The sequence below is a fragment of the Cynoglossus semilaevis genome, chromosome 12, assembly GCF_000523025.1.
Source record: "Cynoglossus semilaevis isolate Cse_v1.0 chromosome 12, Cse_v1.0, whole genome shotgun sequence".
In the NCBI taxonomy this organism is placed as follows: Eukaryota; Metazoa; Chordata; class Actinopteri; order Pleuronectiformes; family Cynoglossidae; genus Cynoglossus; species Cynoglossus semilaevis.
The window spans coordinates 877,308-900,708 of record NC_024318.1 but is presented as its reverse complement, the minus strand read 5'-3'; the positions used below and the strand labels follow the sequence as shown (position 1 = coordinate 900,708).

The 23,401-nt window shown below is 45.5% G+C and overlaps 3 protein-coding genes across 6 annotated transcripts; all 3 read right to left on the bottom strand.

The window, feature by feature from the left end:
- Positions 1–226: 226 nt before the first annotated feature.
- Positions 227–7,536, bottom strand: ppp4r3b (protein phosphatase 4, regulatory subunit 3B). 4 transcript variants are annotated; one of them, XM_025060621.1, is made up of 16 exons: positions 7,101–7,536; positions 6,538–6,593; positions 6,080–6,178; positions 5,352–5,975; positions 4,698–4,775; positions 4,460–4,576; positions 4,248–4,364; positions 4,032–4,163; positions 3,845–3,947; positions 3,721–3,762; positions 3,463–3,621; positions 3,214–3,383; positions 2,986–3,125; positions 2,612–2,760; positions 2,376–2,506; positions 227–2,258 (listed from the first exon to the last, which is right to left on the bottom strand). In XM_025060621.1, exons 1-16 carry the CDS (start codon positions 7,240–7,242, stop codon positions 2,154–2,156), a joined length of 2,364 nt encoding a protein of 787 aa, XP_024916389.1. In that variant the 5' UTR covers positions 7,243–7,536; the 3' UTR covers positions 227–2,153. The 4 variants fall into 4 exon arrangements, with proteins under 4 accessions (XP_024916389.1, XP_008319553.1, XP_024916388.1 ...); XM_008321331.3 differs by having other exon boundaries at positions 2,612–2,757; positions 7,101–7,535; XM_025060620.1 differs by having other exon boundaries at positions 4,032–4,364.
- Positions 7,537–8,216: 680 nt separating this feature from the next.
- Positions 8,217–14,786, bottom strand: pnpt1 (polyribonucleotide nucleotidyltransferase 1). Its single transcript, XM_008321328.3, is given in 28 exon segments — positions 8,217–8,631; positions 8,719–8,766; positions 8,860–8,938; positions 9,055–9,110; positions 9,236–9,342; positions 9,452–9,535; positions 9,624–9,707; positions 9,789–9,852; positions 9,981–10,052; positions 10,136–10,245; positions 10,514–10,567; positions 10,659–10,748; positions 10,866–10,932; positions 11,017–11,053; positions 11,198–11,268; positions 11,411–11,513; positions 11,600–11,696; positions 11,810–11,867; positions 11,958–12,009; positions 12,092–12,278; positions 12,544–12,657; positions 12,763–12,810; positions 12,892–12,955; positions 13,070–13,119; positions 13,228–13,333; positions 13,424–13,498; positions 13,645–13,705; positions 14,283–14,786. Coding segments are annotated over 28 exon segments (2,331 nt in total). The 5' UTR covers positions 14,435–14,786; the 3' UTR covers positions 8,217–8,490.
- Positions 14,787–17,924: 3,138 nt separating this feature from the next.
- Positions 17,925–23,038, bottom strand: LOC103386916 (inactive phospholipase D5-like). The gene is made up of 10 exons (XM_017037533.2): positions 22,985–23,038; positions 22,753–22,889; positions 21,169–21,355; positions 20,398–20,503; positions 20,175–20,302; positions 19,719–19,916; positions 19,162–19,298; positions 18,872–19,037; positions 18,685–18,775; positions 17,925–18,520 (listed from the first exon to the last, which is right to left on the bottom strand). The coding sequence occupies exons 1-10, from the start codon at positions 23,036–23,038 to the stop codon at positions 17,994–17,996; spliced, it is 1,731 nt and encodes a 576-aa protein (XP_016893022.2). The 3' UTR covers positions 17,925–17,993.
- Positions 23,039–23,401: the final 363 nt, after the last annotated feature.

Here is a 23,401-nt window from a genome sequence, read left to right as displayed (position 1 = left end):
TAGGAACACATTTCAGGATGTATTTTCCCCAAAGACATTAAAAGAAATCTATGCTCTGTTGCCAGTCCTCGTCCTGAATGTCTACGGGTGATAAAGCATGAGTTTGGAAATTTGAAATGCTGACCAGTCATTTTTTAATTTGATTTTATTTATTTTCTTAAGAGAATAACATTTGAATGTTAATGTCTTTCCTGCTAATCTCAGAGACAAAACCAATCCACAGTTGTGAGTGTCAGGGTCAGGTTTAATTTCAAAATGTATCAAATTCTTACAAATGCTGAGCGTGGCCGGTGGTGGGGGGAGGTAACTGCACTTGAAATGACTTCATTATGGAAGTACATAGACTGAAGACTTCCACTGCCTCAGTGCCTTTGAGCTTCTGAAAACCTGCATTTGTGACCTCTGACCTTTGAGAACATTCACCTCAGTGACATCATCATCTCTGGGGTAAAACATCGTCATTCAGATGGCGCTTTCATGCTTCACATCTGAATTCAAAGTTTTAAAATCAGTCAGAGCTCACGTCTGACCTTTGAAACTCTTTAAAATCCTGCAGTTAAGAAGGAAAGGTTTGGTTTTGGACTGAAATGTGAAATTTCTGGACCAGACGTGGTCGCATGTCGGTGGATGATGGACAGACTGATCTTGAGGTGCAGCGTCTTCAGGTGCGTCTACGCTCATCATCATCTAACCATGATACTTCCCTAAAATGAACTGAATCAAATCAGAATCATGTGACTCATTGCTGTCAGAGGTAGAAAAGACGCAAACGAAGTTCACAAACGTAAGTGATTGAAGAGGAGCAGAGGAGGAGAAACCGAGGAGATGAGGTGCTGCTCCTGTCCACACACAGGTTCTTTGGTCCAGTGATGAAGGTGTCAGTGTGATCTGAATCAGGGAAGTCTAAAGTGTGAACCCTCCCCAGTGAAAAATCTGAATTCTTAAACCTTCAAAAATACACATTTTCTTGACTGAAAACATAGAATCACTGCGGTTTACTGTCATCTTTTTAAAACCAGCATATTACAACCAATTGCAGGGGAGTGAACATGTGACCCCACATTCTTGTGCTAAAAAAAAACAGGTCAGTAGGCATCGCTGTCCCTTTAAAAATCAGAACAATCGCAAATGATTAAAAAGAGGAGAAAAAACAAAACAAACATCTGTACAGTCGATTTCTAACAAAGACATGAAATACAGGACTGCTGGTCCGGTCGGTCCTGTGTGTGAAGCGGTGTGTATTCTGTTTGTGCCTTGGCCTGGACTGGCACCATGGCATCAAACGGTCTGAGTCCTGCTCCTCTGGAACTGATCCCAGAACATCACACCATTCCATTCCTTCTTCTGTCACTTCTGCAGAACTGATTCTTCACTCTTCCCTGTGGCCTGGATCCTTTAGCACCAACGGTTCAGTTCAGTGAACAGTTCTGTGGTCAGGCAGCGCTCTCTCACTCTCTTTCACACACACACACACATACACATACACACAGATTCTGCCAGTCAAGCTCCCATCGGTACTGAGGGCTAGTCCTGCTAGCCTGACTGGCTGGTTGGTTGTGTTCTGGATCGTCTCCGTCTCTGGAGCCCACTGGTCCTGGTTCCAGGAGAGTCTAAGGTAGAGTTCATATCAGGACATGGCAGGGTTCCTGTGGGATTGCTGCAGTACCGCAGCTACCTTGCTGTTGTTGCTATAGCAACGGGGCAGGTTCGGAAACTGCCTTGGCACGGATTTCCACTGCAGCCTCTAGTCTGTAGTGAGTACGATGGACGAGGAGGACGTGGAGGGAGCAGCTGCTCAGACTGATGTTTGAACTGTCAGGCGACTAATGTGTGAAATGAAGAAGAAACTCAGGAAAAAAAAACTAACAGATTTTTTTAGTTCTCCTGTCTGAGGATGTTGGCAAAACAGAGTTGAAAAAAAACAAACAAACAACAACAAAAAAACAACTAAACAAATAAATGCCGTGTACTTCCAGTCAGGAAGAGAAAACATCTCGTACTGTGACTGCAGCAAACAGAGGCAGGAGTCAGAGAGACCGACTGAGGCGGGGGCTCATCATCAGTCAGACTGACAGGCAGTCCACGGACCAATGAGACCAGGGTAGGAGGGACTCAGTGTCTATCCACCACAACCAAACTGAGGACAATTAACCTTAAGAGCTTAGACGAGGACGCTTCCTTGGTGTCTGTTCTTCCTCTTCATCTTCCTCTTCATCATCCTCGTCATCTGGGTAGTCCACCAAACCAACCACAGCAGTCTGGAAGAAAAAAAGAACAGCAATATTAATAACCCAGAGGGAACAGAGTGTGGATGTGATGTTCTACACGTGCACTTTAACGGAACATCACTCAGAGAACATTTGTCCTAACACTACCTTCACGACTGGAGTGGCAGGAAGACTGACTGCTTTGAGGGAGGAAGTAGAGCTGTTTGAACTGACAGCAGCTGATGAAGGTGGAATTCCTGTTTTCCCACCGTTGGCACCGTTAGCTCCGTTAGCAGCTCCTGCAGTCACAGTGTAGATGTTAGCAGATGTGTGCAGACTCGGGAAAATAAATATACCCAGCTATACCCACCCCCACCATCATCATCATCATCACCACCACTCACCCTTCTTGGCTTCCATGTATTTGCCATAGCTGTCTGAAAAGTCATCCTCCATCCTCTTCTCTACAGGTTCTCCGTCGTCATCATCTTCATCATCATTGAACCACAACTCCTCGTCCTCATCCATTGAGCGAGCGTCTCTTCGATATCTGCTGGGAAATAACACACAGGCGCCCACGTCACACACTGAGCATCTTCCTGCCCAGAGCAGAATTTTAGTTTCCTGTATGACAGCAAGCCAACAGCAGAACAGGTTTTAATCGTTAACCTCGTCTAATGTCCACGGTTGTAGAGCAACTTCTAATGACGGTGCAGTACAGAGTTTTCTTGGTGATAACAGACCAAACATAAGGACTACTCCAGTTCGCTCCACTGACCTGCTGAGTCTCTGGCTCTGTCTGTCTTTTTCCTGCTCGTAACGACCCTTCAGACCCTTGAACGTCTGGACGTACTCGATCGACTCGAGGGCCTTGTAGAAGTTGTCCACAATGTGAGCTATGAGGGATTTGATGTCCTCCTGGAAACAAACAGAAACACAGATGTCACCATTAGAACCTCAGAGGACCACACCACAGTCATCCCGGTGTGTGTGTGTGTGTGCTCACCACTTTAATGAACTCAAACAGTTCGATGATGGCTGAGTTCAGGAGGTTGTATCGTGTGCCGTTGTCCAGCAGGGCATTAATGACTGGTTCAAACAGGTTCCCTTTGATGATGTAGCGGTTGTAGTACTCGTCCTTCAGACCAATGATCCGCCGCATGAAACGCAGGGCACCTTGTTAAAAGAAGACCATGTTTAGGTAAAGTCTTTCAAATAAAGATGACACGGATTTATTTTCAGAGGAGATGCTCACAGAGAGCCAGGAAGGTGTGCTTGGAGTTCATGAGCACCAGCACTCTCCTGAGTAGATCTTTGTTCATGATGTAGGTCTTGATGTGGTAGGTGTGGTGCTCCACACAGAAGGTTAGAAGCTCCAGGATCAGCGCCAACAGCTGCGCAGTCTGGAAGTTGTCTACAAAATAAAACAACAATAGACACATAAATATCTGACAGAACATGGGAACCCTGTGTGAAACAACTGCTGGCAGGACTGGACTGAGACATCATGTACCTGGGCAGACTGGGTTGATCTTAGCTGAACCTTCCTGCAGCTCTGAAAAAAAAAAAATATATATATTGATTCCATGAAAATGACAAACATTCACAGTTTTTTCTTGGTCTCTTTCTTAGGTCACCTTTTGAGTTTTTGTCATGTGCAGTGTTGGCCAGCAGAGGCGCTGTCAGCACATGCATGCAGTACTTGTAGAAGAAACTCAGAAACTCTGTCTTCTCAGTTTTCTGAAAATCAAACCAACTGTTATTTCCAGTGATGCTGTTTAACATCATGGTGACTGTAGGTCAAAGGTCGTGTGTATGACGTACATTCGTTGACGCCAGCATGTTCTCGGGGTCGATGAGAGTCCTGAGTAAACCCATCAGCTGGACTGCTCCACCCAACTCTGGGTCAGAGTCACAAATCATCTGCTTGATGACCACGTTTATCAGCAGAACATCCTGTACATACAAAAAGTGTACAGTCAGCAAAAATGAAAAATGAATTTTAAATGGCTTTAGGTCAACAGAGGTCAAGACTCTCACATCATCTGTCTGCTGGGGTTCCTGCATGACAAACTCTCTGACCATGGAGGGGCTGAATTCCACCAGGTAAGAGAAGATGTCTGTGGCTGCTGCCCTCACCTGCAGGTCATCCATGCCCTGAGCAGCAGATAAACACAGACACTTATTATTAATAATAATAATAATAATAACAATGATAATAATCCAACCCTGACAGATTTCCTTCAACCTACCATGACTATCTCCAGAGCAGGTAAGATGCCCAGATTGGCCAGGGTTTTGAAGAATGCATCTCTGTTTTGTGGTTGCAGGGTTTGTGAAAAAGCACAAAATTCCTTGACAAAGTTCACCTAAAAACACATCACAGGCCAAGTTCACACATCAGAGTGTCATCAAAGCAGATGATAGAGAAAAGTTTATTTCACTGTCTGCCAACAATGACTATTTACCAGACCAACACACTGGACTCACCAGCTCTCTCCTTTTACTGTCGTCTGTGGCTTCATCTGTAAGCTGTGCAAAGACTTCTGTGAGGAACTTCTCATCCTCCTGAGGGACAAGACACATGAAGAGAGAAGGTCAATCAGTATGAGACTACAGCCTAGAAACAAGTGCAGTGTAGACCTGTGGGCCATTAACTACTAACTCACTGGTCCTCATCATAATGGTGGTCACGTAATGTTAGACTTGAATATTTTCAGGCTTCATGTCAAAGTGTTCTAACAACATGCGTCTCACTTTGTAAAGATGAGACTGTATTTTCAGCAGAGACAGAAGTGAACGTCTATTCTCTTTTACCATCACCTACTGAGGTCAGTGTCCTGTCGCTCTGTTGTTGTGGAACTTCAGTAGAACAAAATAATGTCACTTGGGTGAAAACAAAACAACTTAAAACACACAAAAGAGTCACCAAAGGAATGCCAACTGAAAATAAGCCGCACATATTTGGATATTGTTTCTTCAACCATCCAGTCAATAACACATACATTTCCAAACCCACAAATGTCAATTACAGCTTGGAAGAAAATAAAGACAAGAACACTGACTTCTGAAATTTCTGTTCATGTTCAGATAAAATGACATTTAATGATAATGACATTTTCATGACGTGGTCACAGCTCTTACCTGCAACATACTGACAATTTCCACCTTGTTAAAAAAAAGGAACGAGTTGAGTGTGGACAGGAAGTTCTCCTCAAACAGAGAAGGTGTGGGCAGGATGATGTCCTGGATGTACTGCACTCTATAGGTCTGGTGGATCTTCTGCCGCAACTCAGAGTCTGTGATGGGAATCACCTCCTTAAACTTGGCTGTTTTGGTCAGAAATTCCCTGTGTCTCTTGGGCTGAACCAGTGCAGGGTCGTACTCGAGGCAACCGACTACATCCATTATGCAGTCGTCAGAGAACATGACTTCAAAGAGCGCTGCTTTGTTGAGGAACAGGACACCACGGACAATCTCATAGAGGTGATGTAAGCCCTCTCGGTTGTCCAGGTCCTCGCATACTCTGAAGAGACCCAGAAGTTTCTTAATGTAGTCCTCGTTCATGAGGGCCAAGGCAAGTTTCTCCCGACGAATTGGTGAAGACAAGACAGAAGTAACCAGGTCCGCTATCTCCTCTAGTCGACCCAACTCACAGGGAGGGAGCTCCACCAGATGACTAGTCTCTGGGATCTCATCGGTGCGCTCCTCCTCTGACTCATCGATAGGGTCCTGGGTGATGTCAAGAGCAGGATCCTTTCCCTGAACCTAGAAATTAAAAAAAAAAAAAAAAAAAGAATCAGTGCAGATAAAAACGAATGGCACATTTAATCATATAGTAACTCAGGCCTTATTGGTAAAATAAATTTTACCTCACAAATTTTTTCCCAGATTTCATCACAGCCAGCCTTTTCTTGGAAACTTAGGGCAAGGTCATAGTTATCTGCCTCAGACCAGACAATCAGGGTATCCTGTAAGACAAAAGAATGACACTTTTACACATGCATTCAGATGGCTATAAACACCTGAGCACTAACTCAGGTTCAGAAAACACTGACAAAACAGCATTGCACTATGGATGTGCTTATAACACTTTATACCATATTCCAGCTTGCTTTATCTCTCCATTACTCCCTACATGCCACTATAATTAACTCTTTCCATAAACAGAGGCTGGCAACTGGTGGTTGGCTTAGTATAAAATGACAAAAATCAACGGATAACAGGTCAAGTCACACAACAGCATAGCTTTGTCCAGTTCTTAAATATGTTTGAAGGTTAAACTCTCTAAACATGTAAGAAGTTTATGATCGTTGTCTTTGTTGTTTACCTGTTGTTTCTGATATGCTGTGTTTGGGCTGATCTTTGACTCCAATAAGAGAGATCCTGTAAAACGGTGGTAACAAGTTAGCAAAAGCGTGTACAAAATCACCTAAAATATAAAATAAGAGTAGATAACGGTGAACTGAATAAAGAAAAGCCACAGGGTGAAAACACTTAAAAGCTCGAGCTGTCCTATACACACACACGATGAAAAGAAACACGAGTTGAAGTGCACAAGAACAAGTTGATCATTTTAAGACAAAACTGCAGGCAAGCTTTACAAACAATATACACTTAAAAATACAAGAAATTCAAGTAAGAACACTTTTGGCCTCCATGCTGTTGATGCTCCAGCTAACACCAGCTGCTTCACAAAACTCTGTACATTGAGCTCATTATAGACGTAACGGTGGCTGCCGTAGAGTCGTGTGATGGTTAAATGTGTAAACAATAAATCGATAAGCAAATTAAAGAAATGATCATGCTACGGGTGAAAACAATGTGACGAAGAAAGCAAGGAGTTAGCGCGCAACTGTTAGCTAAAAGCTAACACCTCCAGAGAGAACTCACCGTCAGATTCCGCTCGAACTAACAAAGAAGTTCCTTTTAACCGTTCAACAAACGTTGAGGAGACGTGTCCGGTGCCCCTATCGTCCCATTGACGGTCTTCATTGAGCGTATAAACCTTCACTCGCCGCCGAGTGTCCGACATGATTAACGGAACCGGGCTAGCAAGCTAGCTATTTGCCAACAACCACTATTGATTTCTCAAACCTCGAACTGTAAACTTTGTTTTTACCAGCATGTTACAGAACCATGCGCGTCAAAGCAAAATTTAGTTAAATTAAATATCACCACTGATTCATATACTCATTAGTTTAACGACGGTGAATAACTGAAAAGGCGGCTTTAGCTTCAAATGGTTATTCACACTGAGCACAACAACTCCTACGGCCTCCTCGCTAACATCTACTGGCCGCCATCTTGTAATCTGATCTTGTGTTCTTTTCCTTCTTCGACGTCAATCAAGCGCACTCTACAGTAAGGTCCCGCCCCCTGACAGAGAAATCTGCCAATGGCAAACATTAACGTCACGCGCAAAAAGCGCTTTCGATAAACGACAAAAGTAACCGCTAGAGAGCGATAGTTTAAACACTTACTGATGTGCAGTAACAGCACAGTACTATAGAGATAAATTTGTATTTCTTTTGTTATTGTAGTTTTGGTTTCTGGCGATTCCAGGTTGTATTTCATCTGTCGATTATGTAAATTACTACTTTAGTCCTGGGACAAACAAATCTTTTTGTTCCCAACTTAAAGTATTCACTTTTTTAATAAAATACGCATTTTGTGTGTTTTTATCCACGAGTCTGTATTTCAGTTTTTATACACTTTTAAGGTTGGTAGGTCAAATAATAATTCATCCTCTTATTACTATTAAAAATAACATAACATAACTTTTTAGTAGGTTTACCCAAAATGCGTACCTTAAGTCATTTGTTTCCACTTAGATTGGACATCCTGTGTGTGTGTGTGTGTGGTGAAATCTGAATCTTCAATCTACAAAGCAGCAGAAATTGTTTTATTTACATACATTGAAAATGACATGAAAACTCAATGATAAAATGAAACAGCTAAACCGTTCATACAAATGATCCCAAACTGAGGAGCCCTGAAGAGATACAAATGATCCCAAACTGAGGAGCCCACGTGGGCCAGACATGATCATTAGAGTTTGAAAAAACATGTTCACGGTTTGTCTGGATCTGGTAAAATCTGTGGACGTTATCAAAGACGTCCTGTCGTACACACTCACATGATAAACAATATAGAGAGGAGGCTGCGTGTGATGTGTTTCAGTTCTATGTACGTCTGTCTGGTACAAGTCTGTCATCGATACAGGAGTTAGGAGTCATAGAGGAAGCAGTCTGCTGTGATGTCACATGTCACCGCTGTGATGTCACATGTCGCCGCTGCTCGAACCCATGGAGATGCTCTGTTTCTCACTGATGGTCTTGACCAGAGTGGCAGCAGGAGAACTGAGAACCTTTCGTGAAAGTCTCATCCTGCCATCCGTCGGGTCCCGTCCAAAGTATTTGACCTGTTACGGGTACAGGGAGGAGGTAGAGGTGAAGAGGAGCAGTGCAGGAACACATCCATCTCACAGCATGCAGTCATGGACGCTCACCTGTATCTGCTGTCCCACCTCCAAACCCAGAGCGCTGGGGTGTTTGATCTGAAGAAGACAATTAAAAAATAAAAAAGATGAGAGTCATGTGACTTCTGAAACTCTGAAAAACTGATTGGTGCAGTTCAACGGTGATCTGACCCGTTTGTGGTCCAGCTGTGAGTTATGGAGCAGGACTGCACTCATGTTGGGGTAAAGTTTCACCATCACTCCGCTGTCCCTTTAATGGGAGACAGAAGAAGAACTGACAGCTAATTCAAAGTCCCATGTTGGTTTTAAAAAGCACAAATTCACAGGTGACAAAAAAAGTAATCAGTAACAGATGTACTTATTCACCTCATTTCAGTGATAGTTGCTGTGTAAACTGCACCAAACTCCAGCTGCTGTTCTTGCTGCAAAAAGTTAGAAAAAAAAAATCAGTACTAGATTTATCCACTAGGGGAAAAAATATTTTCTGCATTGAATCCGACAGTGAAACATGCACACACAGAGAGAGAACATGTGAGCTTTGACTTACGTCATCTTTACAGATGTCACTGATGAACTCTTGAGCTTCGTGCATGGCTCCTGGTGACGGAGCGAACACGGAGAACGTCTCCTCGTCCACCTGACTTATTGTCACACCTCAACAGAAAAAGAAAGTTCCTGTCAGCGGTGGAGATTCTAGAGATGTTCTCAGGCCAACAACGTATCAAAGGTGCAGTTTGAAGAAAGCTCTCTTCTTCTTCTTCACCTGTTTTAGCCTGTAACCTGCGAAGGTTGTACCCTCCAGGACCAACGAACCGAGCTCGCTTGGACACAGGCACACGCACGTTTTCTGTTAATGAAGCAGAAAAACCCAGCAGACAGTGAAACACAGCTGCTCCTGAAGTCATTATTTCCAGTCACTCAAACACAACACCCACCAACGACAGGTCCGTTCTCCTTCCGACTTTTTCGTGGTTGTGCGATACAACTGTTCATGATGCCCAGAATCTCTTTTTTAGCCACTGAGATGACGTGACAGAAAAACACAGGTGATTAAAGAGAACACACACACACACACAGAGTGAAGAGTGATGGTGGATTACCTGAGGCCTCACTAATGGCCTCCATCACCACCTTCAGAGGCAGACCTGGGATCTTCACGTCAGCCTGGAGAGCACATTCAGTTACTGTTTAACCAAAGTCAGAGACAGAGACACTGACGCCAGGACAAACATTCAGACTGACTTCAAACACATGTTTGGTTTGTGTCCAGAGCCAGGGGGCAGTGTTGGTACCTGTAGAGCAGTGATGCCCTTGGCTGTTCCTGCCAGTTTAAAGTCCATGTCTCCGAGGTAGTCCTCAATTCCCTGTTCACACACGGTCATTATTTAGGGTAAAACATTAAACACACACACACACATAGACACAAACACGCGCACACTGTTTGTACCAGAATATCTGTTAGTATTCTATAATCCTGGATCTCTGTGGGTTTGTCTTCACTGGTCTTGGAGATGAGGCCGATGGCAACTCCAGCCACAGGAGAGGAGATGGGAACACCTAAGACACACACACAAACACAAAATCTAATTATGGGATGTCTATATTTCAAATATTTCATTTCATTATTAAAAGAAAACCTCAAACAGAGGATTCTGTGAGTTTCTGATGCTCTGATAATCATTAGAGTTTCAAATCTGGTCCAGAACATTCCTCAGAATCATCTCAGAGTAAATTATACTTTAAGAGTATTTTAAACACTATTAAAGACAGCACTGGTGTAGGCAGTAGTTTACAAACAGAACAGGAGCGGAGCTGTCCGTGGTACCTGCATCCATCAGCGCCAGGCTGCCTCCGCAGGCTGAAGCCATGGAGGAGGAGCCTGAGAGGAGCAGAGAGAGGAGCAGAGAGGGAGAGGTCAGCGGCGCTGCTCAGATTCTCTGACGTGTGTGTTTTGTTGACAGAATATTCACCGTTTGACTCCAACACCTCGGCAGTGACTCTGATCGTGAAAGGAAAGTCTGTGGGAATGACTGGCCTCAGAGCTTTTTCAGCCAGCGCCCCTGTGAACACACACACAAACACAGTAATGTGGACACACACACACACAAACAAACACAGTAATGTGTGATGTCATCCTCACACATACAGACACCCAGATTGATGATGTCATCACCCACCGTGGCCCAGCTCCCTCCTGTTCATGCCTCCCATCCTTCCAATTTCATTGGTTGCGTACGGCGGAAACTGGAGTCAGAAACAGAAAGTATTTTAGTTCCACGTCCAGAAGAACACAGAGTCAGAATGACTGACGTGAACCACTCCACTTACTTCATAATGAAGCATGAAGTTTTTGTCTTTGACACCGCTGCAGACAGAGACAAACAAGAGGAGTTAACCCTTCAATCACCAGGAAACTCAGACTGGATTTTATTAAACTGATCCCAGGTCAGTCCTGTCTCACTGACAGGGATCAGTCTGTGATTTTTGTCTGTGTTAGAAATGCTTTAACCTCAGAGCTGTGGTGATGATGTCTGCTTTGACACTGGACTCCAGGGAATCAAAGGTGACACTGCACAGAACCTTCAGGAGACAACGACAACAATAATCAACAATGTCGTCACCTCTGCTGCTCCACAGCGCCCTCTAGGAAACCCCTGGGAGCAGTATTGTAACACCCGTTTAAATACAGTGTGATAACAACTGTACAACAACAGTCACACACCTGTGTCTGTCCTCTCTGGAACAGCGCGGAGCCATGGAGCGGCTGAAAGAGGTCCACGTCACAGGAAATGTTCCTCACGGCAGTCAGTTCCCTCCCGTCACACCTTTTCACACACGCACACACACACACAGATGAAAAGGTTGTACCTGCAGCGGTGCGGCTGTAACAGAGGGTCCTCACAGGTCTCACCTCCTGTACTCATTTAACACCAAGCTGCGGAAGATGTCTTTGACCACGACGTTGAAGGACTCCATGACTTCAAAAGGCTCAGCCTGAGGAAACTTTTCTGCACACACACACACACACACACACACATACACACAGTCAACAGTACAGTCAGAAGACAGTCGAAGCTGAGGGTGGTTTGTCAGAAGAACTCTGTGTGAACCTTGAACTCACCTTTTAAAACCTCTTCTGTTTCCAGTCGAACTTCATTGATGGCTTCATCTCTGGTGATCTGACAGAAATGACTTTGTTATCCACCAGGGGGCGACAGCCTGTTTCTAATAATATTAATAATAATAATACTGATAATCCAGGTGTTTACCTTGTCGTGTGTGTGGTCTGTGAGGACAGCGTAGACTCTCTGTGATGCCAGTCTGCAGAAGTCACAGTGAGTGATGGTTTAAGACTAAGTTCTGCACCTGAACAGAATCGGGACTGATTTCCTGTGGAACTTACTGTCGGACCTGCTCCACCATGGCAGGGGGCGCCGTGAAGATCTTGACTGGGGTGCGTTTGGTCACCTTCTGTTCTCGAGCCAGCTGCTGGATGGTTTGGATGATCTTCTGTGTGTGTTTGACGCCCACCTTCACTGCATGGCAGGAATCCTACTAAAGCATGTTCTCAGCTGAGGCTTCAATCATCACTGGGGATGGGGGGGATTAATATATTAATAATAATTATTTATTTGTCCCACGACAAGAGAATTAACAGTGTGAGTCTGCCACAAGAGGCGCCATTAGAGATATGTGGTTCCTCTGGGAATCAAACCCTTGACTTTGATTGCAAGGCAGGCGTGCTAACCGCTACACTGCTGATCCATTAACCATATCTCCTGACATTAAAAAGTCAACGTCACTCGGTCCGCAGTACAGACCCACCGAAACATGGGTTCAAACCTCAAAACGTACCCACTTGGCTGCTCGGAGCTCCAGCCACGATGAGGTTCAGAGAACTGGAACTCATCTCTGCTCTGGTGGGATTGATGAGTGGCTGTCCGTCCAGGAAACCCACGCGAACGGCACCTACACACACACACATATACACACATACAGACACAGCAGTCTCAGGCCGGATGTACCGAAATACATATACAACTGATTGGTGTGTGTGTGTGTGTGTGCTCCCACCTATGGGTCCATTCCAGGGGATGTCGGACAGAGACAGAGCAGCAGAGGCTGCAGGAAAAGAAAAGAAATCCTTCAGTTGTTGATAAAAGATCAATCCATTCAGACACCGACGGTCAGGAGTGAACTCACCTGCGTTAATCGCCAGAACATCAGGGTCATTCACGCCATCGACAGCCAGGAGGTTACAAGCGATCTTCAGGATTAAAAAAAACACACGAGGAAGACATGAGTGAGAAAACAGCAACTCATCAACAGATGTGAAAAATTCATCCAAAGTCAAGTGTAAAAAATTTAATAAAAAACTTACCTGAGTGTCATAAAAGTAACCGGAAGGAAAAAGTGGTCGAATTGATCTGTCTGAAGAGGAGGAACGAAAAGAGACGGAGACGACAGTCAGAGGAATGTACAACAATCAGAGTTAACACTGTCCTACAGCCGTACAGTGGTACGGTGGTAGCAGGTCACCTATCAGTCTGCTGGTCAGGATCTCACGGTCTGTAGTTCCCAGCTCTCGCCTCAGGTAGTTGGTGGGGATTCGACCTGCTGCTGCTGCTTTCTGCCTGTAGTCCACCTGTCAATCAAAGTGCACAGGCGTTAAAGCACCACTGACTCGTCTGTCGCTCCATCTTGTTGTCATTGTTGACTGGTGTGGAGGACATACCACCAAAGGCATGAACTGAGACGGAGAAGGTTTGGTTCTGCTGACGGCCGTCGCCATCACTGAGGTGTCTCCGAGCTTCAGAGACAGAAGACGTCATCGAAACACAAACACACACACACATTACAGTACTGTCCTTTCAGGCTATGTAAGGACTATGACAAACCAATCAGAGACCAGATATGAATGAACTTTGAAGGAGAAACAAACTCGGATGTTCTCACCTGCACCACAGCAGATCCATCTGCGAATCTGGCAAGTTTGCCTGAAGAAATTTGAAGTTTTCTGCAAAAACAAAATTTGTTTAAAAGTCAATCAGACAGGAAGTCGTATATACTGCTAATTCATACAAGTTCATATTATAATACAGGTGCCACACCCACAAGATAAATAAGGAAAACAGACTGGAAAAAGATGATGAAGATGAAGGGATTAATGACATAAATATATCAGGAAATGTGAAAGGAAAAAGTCAATTAGAATATGGTCTGAAGGTCAGGGGACTAAGCTAAGATTTCTATGGTTAGTGACCAGACGTTTCTTAAATCATGTGAGAATGAATGGTGATGTTAAACAGGTAGAAGACTACTGTGTGAAAAATCCGTGTAAAAATCACTGGATTAAAGGGTTACATCATAACAGTTAAAAAAAAAAATCACTGTTTTCCATCTTTACACTAGAGTCGACAGTTGGACCGACTTCAACTGTCGTCTTTAAACATCTGACCTTGAACTAAACATGTGTTTATAATGTTTAAATAATAGTCAAAAAGTTAACTTGTCTTTTTTTTATTCTGTTTCAAATCTTAGAAATAATACAGTGTCTGTGAGTTCAGTGTTTTAGTAGATTCAGGTAAACTCACGTCTCCCCCAGCTCCACTGCCGCCCCCCGGGGGTGAGTGTTCCGTCTGTAAACACTCTGGTGACATGAACGGACATGGAGGCGGGAGAACGAAGAACCGAGGTGTAGAAAATTCCGCATTTTTACATGACAATACACACAAAACGACCACATATCCTTAGTATCTTCACAGCTCCACTGTCCGCATGGAGGCAGCCATCAGAGTCGGCATTACGTACGTAATGACGTATCGCGTCCTGATTGGACCGAATGGATTCAGTGTGTAACACTAAACGGTGTCCGAAAAACAAGATGCACAGAGTTCGAGTGGAGTCTCTGGATCCTAGACTACATAATACTCTTTTTTACGGTCGTTTATCGGCTCCATTCAGCCTCGTTATTCTTTTATTATGTTCTTAATACAATAAGAGGTCTGACCGGAGAGGTGTACAGAAGGAAGTAGGAACTAAGATTGAATCGGTGTCAACAGCGTATCGGTGTGCCAAAAATATTGTTAGTTAAGTTTCGATTATGTAGAATTGACTAAATAGTTAAGTTTCGATTATGTAGAATTGACAAATATCTGTTTGCTGTAGAGTAATTAGAGTTTGCTGAGTCCTTCTAAGGGACACGAGGGTCGGTAGGGGTCTAGAGGTGGGACTAAATAAGTAACAGAAACATTTATGCCCCCCATATCCCTTTACGGGCTCCGTAGTCTGTTATTTAAAAATATAATGGAATCCTACTAGGTTGAACAGATCACATATGTGTCTCTTTATAGTTTTTGCTCTTATTTTTTATTTATTATTTTTCTTTTTTTATTTATTATTTTTCTTGTAATATTTGTATTTACTCAATAAAACCCAATTCAAATAATATTTAGTGTTATTATCAAATTATTTATCAAAAATATACAAAGACCTCAGGAATGTTTCCTGCTGTAGTCTCATTCCTGTACAGTATCTGTATCATGTGGCAGAGCAGTATTTACTACATACAGTAAACCCCAGCTTCAGGTTCTGGATTCAAAGGTCTGGGTCGCTGCTGGTCTACGGTACAAACACAGACGGACCAGAGATTCTGAGAGGACTTGTTTTTTATTAAGAGTAAAAACAAAGTCATTAGTTAAGTGGTTATTGTGCATTACCAAGGATACATAATAAATATACATTCCGTCTGTACTGTATTGGTAAAGGTATAAGATTTCATTATAGCATCGTCTTTTAGAAAGGCTCGTGGCTACAGTGCACTTTTTATAAAGGCAGAAAACATGCAGAACAACAGTCATGCCGACGAAGTCGAGGGAATAAAGGTGAGCGACGTCGAAAAGCTTTGAGTGAGCTGAAATACGCAGCTTTCTGAACTCCATTCATAATGTGATAAGAACAAACAGGACTCAGGTCCTGAGGTGTGACAGCAGGGACATAGGACAGGACACAAACAGATCCTGGATCAGAGTGTAAACTGGAACAGAGCTACGATAACTTGCATTAAAAATACGTTGTTAGAGGATCAGTTCTAGGCCATGCTGAGTAAGAGTGTCATTGTTTTTTTTTTAAAAGAGTATGTTAAAAAAAAAGGGACCAGAATTGGCTTCAGTCTATTTTAGCAGCACATTTGCTCCAGAACAAAAACAACACACCTTTAACACGGCATCGGACAAAGGTCAACGTGGTGGAGGATAAAGTGCAGGTGTTCTACAGTGAACAGCAGCAAAGTAGAAAAATGACTGACCATCAACATGTTAGCATCACAGCTACTGCACCACACTGTGAATGACTGATGATGTCACATGACTGATGACAAACTGGAGCAGGACCATGATCCAAAAACGACAATAAATGACACAAAACTGCTGAGGAAAAAAAATGACAGACGTTGGTGGATGAACGTTGTCTGCTCCTCACAACAGAACCCTGACCCCGGGTCAGTGTTGGTGGTGTTGGGTCGACTGACAGGTGACGACCGGGTGTGAGACTGTGTCGCCAGGAAAACTATTCATGAGCATTATCTGAAGGAAAAACAAAAACACTTCCTGAGTGGAATTGGTTCTTCCGCTGTTGACCTCTAGATGGCACTAGTTTTCCATTTTGAGCAGATTGCGGTCGTCAACAGGAACAATGACGAGGTAATCCGTGGAATGAACAGATTGCATAGGCACAGAACACGACAGAACAGAGTGGACGTGGAACGTTAACTTTATAACATGTTAATTAATAACGACTGACGGCGTGTGTTTGTCTGATGATCCAATGATGGTTGACTGTCTTCAGCTCAGGCTGTTTCCACTGCTGTGACTGTTCATCATCAGTCGTCTCAGTCTGAAGGACATCACAGCAGAATTCATTCACTCACTGCATTGAATCAGGACCAAAGACTGGGTGCACACGCAGCTTCCTGTTTGGCTTCCATTCATTACTGACCTTGGCCCCCCCCACATCCACAAACACTTAGGTTTAAAATATGTGACATAACGTTTCCGTCTCTCTGTTTTCATCCTCACACCCCTCCTCTAAACTGCTCCCTCAGTGCAGCTTATCTCCCCCTCTCTCCCCCTTCACTAGGATTCGTACTGATGAAGGTTAATGATCACGTCCACAGACCGTTGTAGATCAGACCGTTGTTGACAACAACACTGTATCAAAGGCTGGAGATCTGCATCGACCACAGGCATAATCCACACTCTCATCTAATTCAATTACAACCTCCATCTGCCCCCTGGTGTACACAGAGGAGATCTACAGGTTGAGGCTCAGACATCAAACCTCACTGGACACAGTTTCAAACATCTACAGTGGGCCTGTGGAGGAGACCTTACAGACATGATGGTCCCCAAACACTAGGGGGCGCCTGGAGTAGTCCCAGGACACAGAGAAGCAGACTGTAAACCAGAAGTTTCCACATGACCTTTGACATTAGTTTAAATGTGTTTGTTTTCCTCTTGTTTTTCAGCAGATATCTGTCTGACAGGAAACTGCTCAGTGGTGTTAAAAAGGTCGTGACCTCTGCTCTCCAGCTCCACCTTTAGGTCATAACCTGAAGGAAGTGAGGTCTCCTTAACTACATTCACCCAGATGTAGCTGCTGGTTCTGAAGGTGAGGGTTGGTACCTGGACCTGGACCGCAGTTTGAAGTCAGTGGTCAGGAAGAATCTGTGTGAAAACATCGGCACCATACGACATCTGTACGATCGGCGTCCACCTCCAAACCCGGAGCAAATAATCTTTGTTTTTAACATTTTAAAGGGAAATAAATGATGAAATCAGTCAGTTTGTAAACACACACTGTCGTCTGGAGTTTCTGTGTAAGAAATGTACAAACACAAGTTAAACGACTGTGTCAAACACACAGCACCGACTGTTGCAGTGCACTTGTAACAGTATTCTGTGCATGTTAAAGGGTAAAAATGTTTTAGTTTTTGTTGTCTGTGAAAAACCTACAAGCAAGGCTATAAAGTTCTACAGTCAACAGGTTCTTCAGACCAAAATCCTTTGGTTCCTTCATCAAGAGTCAGTCCAGAGTATCAGAACAGAGGAGGATCCAAGTTCTTCCTGAGTTCCTCCTCGGATCATATCCAGATCCAAACCTCAGTTTTAAAAAAATAAAAATAATAAAATGCTACAAACACCCAGTCCAGTAAATCCACCCCGCTACAAACACCCAGTCCAGTAAATCCATCTTCAACCAAAAGGGGGAGTTTTCCTCCCCCTCCTCTTCCTCCTCCTGCGCCCCCTTCAGGGTGATCCGTTGGAGACCTCTCGGCTGCCGCTGCTCTCAGCAGACTGACCGTGGAGGTCCACTGGGTCACCGCCTCTGTTGACCTCTGACCTCCTGTTGTCCTGGTGACCGGTTCTGATCCGCTCCCTCTCTCTGTAACTGTCCAGGACTTGGTGGTTCAGTCTGGTGGTTCTGTCGTCATGGTGACGGGCTCTGACTGCCGCCTGTCCATCATCTTTATGGCTGTTTCTCAAGGGTGCAGGTTTGACGCCGGCCACATGTTGGCCTGTTTTCATCGGTACTGGTCCCAGGTCCAGGTGCTTGGCTTTGACTGGGACCAGGCGACTGATTTGGTGCTTGTTACACACAGGAATCTTATTGGCCTGCAGAGAGCGGGTGTAACGTGAATACCAGTCCCTGTCAAACGCAGCCCGTAGCTGCTCCACCACGGTGGCGTTCCTGTCGTCGACGCCCTCTGGTTGGCTGATCACCAGACCCACTCCTGCGTTGAAGGTGAACTCGTTGCCGACCCAGTCCAGGTTTCCTGGGGTGAAGCAGAGAAATGAACACGTTCAAGTTTCTGGATCACAGAACCTGACAAGGACTCAAGTCCAGCCACAGTGGGTTCGGGTTCTGATCAACAGTGTGTGTGTGTGTGTGTGTGTGTGTGTGTGTGTGTGTGTGTGTGTGCGTGTTAGGACACCTCACCCAGATAGACGGCCCTGTCTGTCACCATGAAGCGGTTGTAGTTGATGCCCTGCAGACTGCCGTCTCCCTGCACCCTGGGGTTGAAGAACTTCTACACACACACACACATGAACAGATGGGGGGAGGAGGAGGGGGGGTCAGTGGGGGTGTGGTGTGTGTGAGTTGTTGATGGTGACCTTGTACTCACTGCCTCCACAGAGCAGTTGGCCTGCTCCATGCACAGGCTCCTCAGGGACCAGAGGAAATTGAAGGTCAAAGGTTGAGTCTCCTCCCAGCAGCTGATCAGCAGACGCACGCGCACTTTCCTCAAGATCAGCGCCTCCCGGAGGAGGCCGTCGATACGGGACCAGTACCTTGGTACAGACACAGACGTACACAAATAACTGTGGGCACGGGTCCAGGTGGACATAGGTTCAAGGCCTTGAATCAATGTAAAGCGTTCAAGCGTGTGATGAACACGCCGCTCCAGGATCGTACTTGTCTGAGCTGCTGCTGAGCAGGGGCAGGTAGTCGATGATGGAGATATAGATGAAACGGCGAGCTTCCTGAATGACCCAGGAAATGGCCTCCAGGTCGCTGCTGCGGTCTTTAGGGATGAACATGTCCGGAGACGTCTGTGGACACGGAGAGGACAAGGACGTAGCATCCAATAAAAGACCAGGACTCACACACAGACATAGTGGAACCCCAAGATACGAGCGCCGCGAAATACGAGTTATCAAAGTTACGAGTAAGTAACTTTATTTTCTTTGTGATACGAGAAAACATCGAGTTACCAGAGCTCCATTTTTCCACCCGACACTCTGTGGCGCTGTCTCACCATTTTTATAATAATAATATAAAATGTTTTCTATATATATAAAATATAAAATATAAAAATAATTAATTAACAAGTATATTTCACTGTTTTTTTTTTAGTTATTTTTAATGGGGAAAATTCGATCAACGTACGAGTGCTGTTGTGGATCAGATTAGACCGGGATCTCGGGGGTTCCACTGTACATGACGTAGTGCTGAGATCAGCAGAGACTCACAGAGATGTAGGCCTGGGCCCTGGTGCTGTTGAGGGTGAGCTCCAGAGGCGTGTTCTTGTTGAAAAGTGCAAAGAGCCTCTTGGACCAGAAGGACGGGATGAAGTCCTTGTACTGGAGGCCCCAGTACAGACTGAAGACTCTGTGCAGGTCCAGAGCCAGACAGCTGCAGTCGTACACCAGCACCCCCAGCTCCTTCCTCTGGAGGAGCAACACACCGGCGTTAGACTGTTACCATGGAGACGGACAGCAGGACATAAACATGACTGTATCTGAAGTAGTGAAACAGGAGCTTTAGGTACACTGACAACAACAACAACGACAACGACAACGACAACAACAACAACAACAACAACGACATGACAGCAGCAGATCTCAGTTGAAGTTGACTCCCCCCCCCCGTGTGTTAAAACCCCTTGTAATCTATTGATCATGGATTCTAAATCCAGCTGTAGTTACTGTGGCCAGTGATCTCCAGTCCATGCTCCCGCTGCCGATGTACAGATGTCTTCTATCCACCACCCAGAACGAGGAGAGGAGACGACCTTTGGTCAGAGCCGTCATGTTCACGTGGTGGACCTCAGCGTCTGGAGCCGGGGGCAGAGAGGGAGGAGGTGAGCCAGAGGTGGAGACAGAGGTCAGATCAACAGACACACAGCAGGTTAGGGTGGTAAAGACTGACTGTGTGCGGCCAGAGTCTGGAGCTCGGCGTTCATCACCCCGGTGGAGATCTTCAGCTGGACTCCTCTGGATTTAAGGCCCTGCAGCCTGGACAGGAGAGCTCGGCCCTGATGGAGAAACCAAACTGAGGTCAGAGGTCACTCTGATCCACGAGCGGCTTGAAGTGCAGTTTCTCTCTGTGCCCAGCAGGAAACATCTTTTAAATATTTGAACTTAATGTGAAGAACGTTCTAGAATTTATTGGAGCCAGGCTTTTTTTTTTTTTGTTTTATTATTAAACGTTTGCTTCAACTTCTGATATTTTTAGGTTTTGATCTGACTGACTTTTGTTAATGTTTTCTAATTTAAGGACCAAAATGCCCAGTGTGGGGTGAGTAAGTAACTTCCTCCACCTCACAGCCCATGTCAGCCTCGACTAAAACACCTCAGGCAGAAGAGTTCCTTGTCATCGGTCTGTGGATGAGTCACCGGTGGAAACAGGTCTCACTGAGTCTCAGCTACTATTAATAATGTGGATGTGACGGAGGACAGACGCGACAGAGGACAGACGTGAAGGAGGACAGACGTGAAGGAGGACAGACATGACGGAGGACAGACGTGAAGGAGGACAGATGTGAAGGAGGACAGACATGACGGAGGACAGACGTGAAGGAGGACAGATGTGAAGGAGGACAGACATGACGGAGGACAGACGTGAAGGAGGACAGATGTGAAGGAGGACAGACATGACGGAGGACAGACGTGAAGGAGGACAGACGTGACGACTCGTCACCTGTTTGGCAGCGGGTTGAAAACTGGACTCGTAGTCGGAGGAGTTGAGGAGCCACAGAGGAGAAACGATCTCCACCACCCTGATGGCCTTGTCCAGCAGGTCGCACAGCCCGACCGACAGAGGGACGTGAGCTGTTCCATTGTCCAGGAAGGAGACGTCCTCGGGGACATTCTCCACTACAACCACTCTGTGGAAAAAAAAGGTTGAAATGAACAAAAAAAGAACACCGAGGCTGAAGACCCCCCCCCCATCACCACAGCTCAGGTCAGAGACTGAAGCTGGACCATCAGGACTGTCAGCAGTGGAGATCCACTTTCACACAGTCAGGGAAACTGGATCTACGGACCAGGATCACATGACCTTTCTAATGTCACCGTCAGCAGTGGTGGACGGAGCTGCTCAAATTATGATATGTTTCACAGACACTTCAGTACAAAGAAAGATGTGGAAGAGGAGGAGGAGGAGGAGAAGGAGGAAAAGGAGGAGGAGGAGGAGGAGGAGGAGGAGAAGAAGAGCGGCTCCTCACTGTCCTCAAACCAGTTCAGGGTTCAGGAAAAAAAAAAAAAAGTTGAAAGATGGGAGAAATTCTCTGCAGTGGGCCACGGGTCAATACCAGGAAAGGCTCTCTCTCTCTCTCTCTCTCTCTCTCTTCATGTCCCGCCCCCCGCTCCTCCCCCTAATGTGTGCAATCCCTCAGGTCTGGTAATGACCACAGAATTTAACAACATGTTTGACCAGACATGGTACAGACCAGAGGCGCCTCTCCCTCTCTCACTAACAGACTGGTCCAGACTGGTCCAGACCGGACCAGACTGGACTGGACCAGACCACCTCCCTCCACTCCTCAGTGTGAAGGCGGTCCAGTCTGATGTGATTCCGACAGCTGTGATTAGATGAAGAGGACTGGATCACTTCACAGTCCTGTTTTCTGAGGTCACTCTCTTCTACAGCCTGATCTCACCCTCTCACCCTTCAGCTCCGTGTCTGACTCACCCCCCGCTCCCCCTCCCCACCATCATCACCTTCATATTTATTTCCAGATCTTTCCTCCCCCATCTCCTGACACAGAGGAGGACTTGAGTTTTCACAGAACAGAACGGGCTGAAGTATGAATTAATGAAAGAGGAGAGCAGCAGGAGGTCCTGAGTCAGCAGAACGGCTGCTCCACTCTGGGCCTTCAGGACATTCATCTTCCTCCTCCTCCTCCTCCTCCTCCTCCTCCTGCTGCTGCTGCTGCGGAGCTCAGTTTCTTTTGTTTCATAAACTTCATCATTTACAGTCAGAAGAAAAGAAAAACTTTAAAAAGTGCCTGGTAATCATAAAGTGAACATTCATCTAACTGCCTCAGTCTGTGAGGAGTCAGTCTGTGAGGAGTCAGTCTGTGAGGAGTCGGTCCGTGAGGAGTTCCACCTCTGTTTTTTCTTTTCTTTTTTCTAAGCCTTTCCTGCAGTTCTGTCTTGGAGCTGCTGAAAAATGCTTTTTAAAAACTGCAACTGATGCAGAAAAAAAAAACTACCACATCTCAGCTAATTTGTTTTTAACTGTGGAGCCATGACCTCTGACCTGTGCTCCTGTATTTCCTACCTGCAGTTCCTACTACAGTTCTCCTCCGTGATCCCGTCTTCGTCCTCGCCCCAAAGGTCCACCGCCGAGAAAATCAACGCCACCAGAACGGCGAAGCAACAAACCAGGGCAAAGATCACGATGCACTTCTGCAGAGTCTGCAGACGGGGGGGAGGGGGAGGGGGGGGAGAGAAACAGGAAATCACTGAAACCTTCATGAATGGCAGCAGTGTCCAGACCCCAGGACCCCGACCCAGGACCTGATGGTCCCAGGGTGATCCCCAACATTCTGTCCACCCTGGATCATCACTGGAACAACCAATGATGGAGTGTTCTTCTACACCGAGAACATCTGGATGTTCACAGGATCCTGTGATATTGTTGACGGCAGTACTACAGTAACACAGTACCACAGTCACCTGATCCTACCACCCAGACCAAAGAGACTGTGGTTGATGGTGATGGACATGGAGCAGAAATCCCTGACAGTTGAACCGGTTCAGACCGGTTCTGCTGAATTATACACCGACCGACCAGTGGTCCAGTTAATGACATCAGAATAACCAGGAACCAGTCGTCTCACTGGGACCAGCAGTCTGAGGAAAGCCCTGGAGAAAGAGTGGTCTCCAAGGGGGAGCAGGAGGGGGAGGAGGGGAGTGATGTCGGGGGA